This window comes from Ursus americanus, chromosome 9 (assembly GCF_024610735.1).
Source record: "Ursus americanus isolate L20-20 chromosome 9, mUrsAme1.1.p, whole genome shotgun sequence".
NCBI lineage: Eukaryota > Metazoa > Chordata > Mammalia > Carnivora > Ursidae > Ursus > Ursus americanus.
In genome coordinates this window covers 73222753-73230532 of record NC_142135.1, presented here as the reverse complement: position 1 = coordinate 73230532, position 7780 = coordinate 73222753, and the positions used below count along the sequence as shown (strand labels likewise).

General features: G+C 53.7%; 1 protein-coding gene across 1 annotated transcript; it reads left to right on the top strand.

Annotated features, from left to right (window-relative positions):
• Nucleotides 1–5369: 5369 nt before the first annotated feature.
• On the top strand, nt 5370–7772 carry SOX17 (SRY-box transcription factor 17). Its single transcript, XM_045789083.2, has 2 exons — nt 5370–5882; nt 6487–7772. The coding sequence occupies exons 1-2, from the start codon at nt 5576–5578 to the stop codon at nt 7398–7400; spliced, it is 1221 nt and encodes a 406-aa protein (XP_045645039.2). The 5' UTR covers nt 5370–5575; the 3' UTR covers nt 7401–7772.
• The last annotated feature ends 8 nt before the right edge of the window (nt 7773–7780 follow it).

Sequence of the window (7780 nt, the reverse complement as noted above, 5' to 3'; positions counted from 1 at the left end):
AAAAATGAGGTTTATAACAAAGGCTGCCTACCTCCAGGGCTGCTGTGAGAATCAGGTGGGTGAATGTATTTGAAACTTCTTTCTCTACAATTATGAAGAAATTAATACTCAAGATTTTGGTTGTGCAAAATGCCTCAAGATAGAAATTTGCTTATGCCTTACATCCACATGAGAACATGCACATTCTTGGGCGGGACTCCCATGCTGAATGGGTGCAGAGAAGCAACAGGACTGGAGTTCATCCTCAGAAGAGGTGAGATTTCAGGTGCTCCATGACTGGGGACCCAGCTGATGTAGGAGAGGGTGAGAGAGAAGAGTGCAGGCTTTAAAGAGTACTGACAATGTTTTTGGTAAGGTCAAAGAAAGGGGAGAAGAAAGTTCAGGCCACAGAGGCCCACAAAAGACTTGACTGCCAAGGAAACCAGCAAGGATTCCCAGTGTTTTCCCTCCTGCTTAGAAACTTTGGAAGCCAACTCAGGTGCTGATTTTAAAATGATATACTTGTGGCTGAGGTTGCACAGAAGAGTGCAGAGTGAGTGCTGTCAGGAGTGGCCTGTCCTATGACCTATTAACTTTGATCACTCCCAAGATCACAGAACGCACACCTCGCCCTAACCAACTACCTGCCCAAACCCAGCCCTGCTGACTGGGGAAACTTGGCAAGCCAGAGTTTTCTGGGTGGAAAGGAAACTTCTTACCTCTAATAGAAAAAAAAAAAAAAAAAACAAAAACCTCAGAGTACTTGGCCTACTGATGTCAGCATCCCCTTTACAAGCCAGGAACAAATGATCACAGGAGAACAGGCCTAGAACACCCCGCTGGAAGTGAATAATTAGAGAGGAAGACTAATGGTACTGCATTGTGCATTCCTCCAAGGCAGGGGCCCGTGACTGCTCACCTTTGGGTGGGAGTGCAAGTGTTCTGCTCACCATGGGCTCGGTGCTGATAAGATGGGTCAGTTGAAGATACAGCTTTACAAGGAAAGCCCTTACCTCCTCTAGGGTGTGAGGAGGGTGGGAGTAGGAGGTCAGCAGAAGCAGATGCATAGAAGCCATGCCGCTATTGAAATTCCCTCTCAAGTTGCAAGGCAGATATGAAGAGGACAGCAGGACAGTGTGCGCATGGAAAACGGAGAAGGAGCTGGGCTGCCTTCTCCTTCACCCCAAAGGCCGCCTGCCCTCCAACCTCCGGGGACTCTGAGGTTCTCTCTGCTAGAGAATAAAGGGAAGGAGTCCACACTTTAACCAGAACCACAGCTGGGACTGGGGGTGGGGGGATTTGAGAAACACCCCCGCGGACGAATTTCTGAGCAGGGAAGTGGACCGGGAACAGCGCATTTCCTGCTTCGCCGGTGCAAACCCCAGGCGGAGCCAAGCGGGAACAGGGTTACGACCGAGGAGTCGCCAGCTGCCAGGGCGCGGTTCGGGGGCGGCCTCGAGGGGTCCGCGTACTGGGAAGGGATTCCGGCGGAGGGAGTTGGACAGGGCGTGAAAGCAAAACGCACGCCTCCCATCCTCCTGCAGAACGGGCGTCCCCAAAGCCCCTCTCGCCGCCGTCGTCCTTTTTCGGCTCCCGCACAGCGGAGGGGTCAGGGCCAAGAGCAAGTTGCCAGGTCCGTGAGGCTCCGACCCTGGGGAGTGACAGGGAGGGGTGGCAGGAGCGGTGGCCCCGTTCTGCGGACCACTCCGTCCTCCCCACCACTCCATCCTCCCCACCACTTCGTCCTCCCCACCACTTCGTCCTCCCCACCTCTCCCATCCCGCCCGCGGCCTTCGACCTTGCATCCCGGACATACGGGGGACTGGCCCAGGGACAGGGAGGAGACGCGCAAGGTACCGAGACGCGAGGCTCCGCCGCCCAGTCGGCGCCGGGGCACGCGGCGCGTATCGGCGGCGTTCGGCTACGCGGCCCTACCTGGGAGGTGAGGAGCCTCGGCCGCGCTCCGCCGCCGCTTGCCGCCTCCCGCCGGGCTCCCGGAGGCCGCCGCCGGCGCGCGATTTATAAATGCAAAGGCCTTATTGTTGTGCTTTGTTCCAGGGATACCATTGTCTATTTAGCGGCGGGCCTCCTCGGCGTTTTCCCTGGGTTTGCGGCGCGCACTCCCCTCCCCGCCCCCAAGGACTAGCTCTCCAGAGCCAACCCGGATCTGTCTGGGTGCCCGCTGCCTTCCCTAACTACGTGAAAGTCCTCCGTCCAGAGCATCCAAGACACAAAACCCTGCAGGAAATCACCCAGTCTTTGCCTGCTCACTCAGGGGCCCCGGGAAAAGCGCGGCTCCGACTCCCCCGGGTCTGAGCCACAGCTCGTCACCTACCCGGGTTAATTTCTGCGCCCGCTGGCCAAAGGCCCCAAGCGGCAGCGGGCACAGCTTCTTGTTGCGCTAGTCGCTTCCTCGCCCAGCCTTTCGAGCCTCGAGTCTGGCCTGGGGACCGGACCGTGAATGCAATTAGTAGCCAGGAACCCAGAGATCTTGAACTGTGCCATGCAAATGCACCCGCCGGCTACACAAGCGGGTGTACGAGGCTCTTACTCGCGAAACTTGTTTGTCGTCCCCCACCCCCGCCCGAATCCCCCGCGTAAATCTCTCGTGTTGGGAAAAGCAAGGCTTGCAGGAAACCACTCCGGATGTTTGCTGCTTTTCATGTGGCATTTGTGGCTGGCTCTGATAACGTCTAGAGCCCGACTTCCAACACCGCGTTTAGTAAAGAGACCGAAATAGAAGAGTCCACACACCATAGCCTGGTCTGCGGCGCCGTAGCCCTCAACGCCCCCCCCCCCAATACATAACAAATGAATGATCAGAAGAAATTAGATCTAGGAAACGGTAGGTAAAAGGGACTAGTCTTAAAAAGTCACCGTAATTCCTAACGGGCAAATATAAGTAAACTGCTACTTTATAACTGCCGGGGAATGCGTTCTATGAAGTGGGGGGAGGGACGCAAAATCTGACGCTCCCGCTCCATCCTATTGATGCTGTGCTCTCACCTGAGTTCTCAGTATTCTTACCCAACAAAAATCAGTAGTCTGTCTCCAGGAAAACATGCAAATTATAATGGAGATCCTCCAGGTTGTTTCCCCCATCAGTTTCTCTCTACACCTCTCCCTGGAATGGTGTGGGTCAGGAAGAAAATGAGAACGAAGAAAGTGTACAAGGGCAAATCCATGCATATACATTTTCTTTGGACTCACAGTTGGATTGAATTTCCTGTACCCTATTTTATTTTATTTTTACAGAACTAATCAAATAGATTAATATAGGCAGATAAAATGGATTCTGGAATGGGCATTGTTTTTGTTCGGTTTTCTATCTCTAGTCTAACGAAACTCCTGTTCATAAAAAACTTTTGCACTAATACAGAATCTGCTTCGAGATCTTTGCAAAGACATTGATTATTATCCAGAAAAATTAGAGAAGATCGCCAAGAAAATAAGGAGCAAGGCGCTATGGGGTGAATTTGTTCTCTCTACTCTTACTTTCCTTATTTATATAACCATTTGCAATGCAATTATGCTTAATTTTCAAGCCCATTTTATTTCAGAAAAAAAAGCTTTAAAGGAAAGGTACACAATCAGTTAAATTTGTTTAAGATCAGCTGCTTCAAAACCACCCATTAAAAATAACAGTTGTCTATGATTTTCTTCAGATTAAATTTTTTTTTTCAGAGACCCAGGAACTAGAACCACTTAATCTATCCTGTGTATGAAGAGCGGCTTCTAAAAGTGAGGGAGGGCAGCCAATGCTTCACAGGTCCTCTCAGTGTCAAAGTAAAGTTGGCTTAAAACCAGTGTGAAGGAGTTTTTTTGGGGGGGGGGGAATAGCAATGTCAGAGAAACTGAAGTCCAGAGGTTTCCTAAGGCATTGTGTTTCTTTGTTTTTATGGAGGCCACCCGTAAGGAGACTTGATAAAACACTTTGTTACTCTAATTTCACCAAAAAGCTGCAGCATTTACCTCCCAGATCCCGGATATAAGCCTTAGCTTATCATCACACCTTCACAGTAAACAAAGAAAATCTGTTCTGGACATTGATGTATTAATTTCTTTGCAAAGTTATGGAATTATGCAGAAATGGCTGTTAGTTGCCTTAGAAAACACAGATATACAAATAACATAAACACAATAGTTTGGTTTAGTGATTAGGAGCTCAAAATTAGGGCAGATTACTGGAGATGAATTCTGCTCCTCAACACTGTGACCTCAGGGAAGTTCCTTAACCTCACTGTGTCTCAGGTTCCTATCATGTAATATGTAACAGTGTCTACCTCACAGAATTTTAAGGATAAACTAGCTTGCTAACCTTGGAGGGCTGTGCCATGTAAGTGCAAGGTGAGGGCGTTTTAAAAAATCCCACTGAAAAGTTTCAGATTTAAACACAAGTTGAATACTCATTCAGATTTTCATTTCAGTCTAAAGAAATGTATAGAATCCTATAAGAGCTACAGTTACTCGGCTGAGCAACGGGAGAGCTCTATCCTCCATTAGACCGGCTTCAAGATAAATATTGCTGCTAGTGTTAGCACATTTTAGAAACCAAAACTAAGTCTTGCCTCTTTTACTGATCATGTATGAGAAACCTTTTATGTTTATCATAGATTTCAGGTACAAATTTTCAAGGGTTGCTTCATCGTTATTAATAAAGGTTTTAATTCTTCAGGATGATGGAATATTGGCTACAGGATGTCATTCCGTACTGAATCTTGTTTTAGAAATTAGAATTTACCTTGGACATAGCATTTTGAATGTCGTACAACAAGCAAGTTGAGTCCTTGGGAAGAGAATGTATTTTTAATTTATTATCAACAGTACGTATTGCATTCGATAAAACACACTTGAAGAAGACACGGGGGGGTTCCCTGGAAGATAGTTAAGTCACCCCCCCGAAATCCTTAGCTCCTGTAATAATGTATGCTGAAATGTTAACTTACTCTTTCCACTTAATATAAAAATCTTTCTGAATATGTGTGTATATACATACATAGATTATTCTTTTCAAATGGCTGCATAGTAACCCAAATTATACAAAGATCATATTTAAGAAAAAAAAAAGAGTGTATGTTTAGTGTGTTCATTCGAACTATCATGGCCAACTACTTCTATCCAGTGGTACAGTCAACATTCCAGAAGGTTTTTCAGGAGTCCCTCTTCCCGGGTCGGAGGGAACGTGGCGCCAGTGCCCGGCTTCAGCCAGTTTTCCCGGGGGCAGGTGTAGCCTTGGGCGCGGGGCCGGGGGAGGAGAAAGGGCGGGCGTGGGGTTGAGCTGTGACTTGGGACTCAGGCGGCTGGCTGGGCGTGGGCCTAAGGGCGCTCACCCGGCCCGCCCCCTCCACTCCATTGGCCACATCAGTGCAGAAAAGGGCCCGCGGCCCGCGGCGCTCGCAGTGTCACTGGGCCGGCGGGGACGCTGGTTGCGCGGTGGGCTGGGACTGGCCAGGAACGTCGGCAGCGGGGTCGGGCCCGGGAGACTTGGACAGCCCACGGGGCATCTCCGTCCCTCGCTCCCACCCCCCTCCCCCGGGTTGGGGGAGGCGGCGTGTCCGGCGGAGGGTTGTGGGGCGCGGGGCAGGGCTGGAGCGCCATGAGCAGCCCGGATGCGGGGTACGCCAGTGACGATCAAAGCCAGACCCGCAGCGCGCTGCCCGCGGTGATGGCCGGGCTGGGCCCCTGCCCCTGGGCCGAGTCGCTGAGCCCCCTCGGGGACATGAAGGTGAAGGGCGAGGCGGCGGCGAGCAGCGGGGCGCCGGCTGGGGCGGCGGGCCGAGCCAAGGGCGAGTCTCGCATCCGGCGGCCGATGAACGCCTTCATGGTGTGGGCTAAGGACGAACGCAAGCGCCTGGCGCAACAGAACCCGGATCTGCACAACGCCGAGTTGAGCAAGATGCTGGGTGAGTCCGAGCTTGCGACCCAGGGTGGTGCCAATCGCGGAGCCGCTTCCTTGAGCCTAAGAGGAGTGAGCGTCTCGAGGCCAGTGGTGTGGTGCCGCCAGCGTCCTTCCCAGTGCCCCTCGGTTCTCCTCCCGCATCCCCTCTCCCGACTATCCAAAAGGTTGTGTTGTCGGTGCCCGGGTAACCCGGGTGACCGGGGCGCAGCTACAACGGCTCTGGGGAGGCGGCTTGCCGCCGCGAAGGTGTCCCGGGAGCCGAGGTTGGTCCTGCTCGTTTCCCCGCTCCTTCCCTGAGTAGGGGACGTTTTCAGTTCCTTGAAAGACCGGGAATGGGAGAGCCGGGAAGCCGCTTCTTAGAGGCTAAAAGAAGGGAGGGTTTCCCTTAGAGGACCCAACATGTCCTGTCTTCCCCAAGTGTCTGGACTCCGCTCGGCCTCTGGAGTCGCAGACTTTCACTCTTTAACTTGAGCTCTCCCCCCCCCCCGTAGTTGCTCAATTAAAGATCGGAGGGGAGAGGTAGGGCCAGGTGGGGCCATGGGGGCCTGGGAGCGGTAGCTCGGAAAGTAAGCCCGGCGCCCCTCTCCACCTTCCTTTCTCCCATGCAGGCAAGTCGTGGAAAGCGCTGACCCTGGCGGAGAAGCGGCCCTTCGTGGAGGAGGCCGAGCGGCTGCGCGTGCAGCACATGCAGGACCACCCCAACTACAAGTACCGGCCGCGGAGGCGCAAGCAGGTGAAGCGACTGAAGCGGGTGGAGGGCGGCTTCCTGCACGGCCTCGCCGAGCCGCAGGCCGCCACGCTGGGCCCCGAGGGCGGCCGCGTGGCCATGGACGGCCTAGGCCTGCCCTTCCCCGAGCAGGGCTTCCCGGCGGGCCCGCCGCTGTTGCCCCCGCACATGGGCGGCCACTACCGCGACTGCCAGGGACTGGGCGCACCCCCGCTCGACGGCTACCCGCTGCCCACGCCGGACACGTCCCCGCTGGACGGCGTGGAGCCGGATCCCGCCTTCTTCGCCGCGCCGCTGCCCGGGGACTGTCCCGCGGCCGGGCCCTACAGCTACCCGCAGGCCTCGGACTACGCAGGGCCCCCGGAGCCGCCCGTCGGCCCCATGCACTCCCGGCTCGGCCTGGAGCAGGCGTGCCCTGCGATGCCGGGCCACGTGGCGCCCTCCAGCGCCCTCCAGCTGTACTACAACGCGATTAGCTCGCCGGCGGCGGGCGGCGGGCGCGGCTTCTCCATGCAGCCCCAGCAGCACCAGCCCGGCCCGGGGCAGCCGTCGCCCCCTCCCGAGGCCCTGCCCTGCCGGGACGGGGCGGACCCAAACCAGCCCGCGGAGCTCCTCGGTGAGGTGGACCGCACGGAATTTGAACAGTATCTACACTTTGTGTGCAAGCCCGAGATGGGTCTCCCTTACCAGGGACATGACTCTAGTGTGAATCTCCCAGACAGCCACGGGGCCATTTCCTCGGTGGTGTCCGATGCCAGCTCTGCGGTATATTACTGCAACTATCCTGACGTTTGACAGGTCCCCAATCCGATCCAGCCTGCAGGCCAGAAGCACAGTGTTACACACTTCCTGGAGGAGCTAAGGAAATCCTCAGCCTCATGTTGTTTTGTTTTGTTTTTAAGTTGCCTAGGCATATAATTTATGGTAATTTATTTTGTTTGCCACTTGAACAGTTGGGGGGAGAAAAATGTGAGGTTGTGTTTTAAGATTTGTTCGGATACTTGTTTCCCACAGTTGCGTTGTCAAAACCCCATTTCCCAGTCAAGCTTCCCAGTTTTGAATGTGTCCCAGAATAACTTGCTCCATTTTCTGAAAGTTTATTGATCAAAAACATTTTGTCCTGGGTGTGTTTTCTCGATCTTTAAAAAAATAAAATCTGGAATCCTACTTTTTCA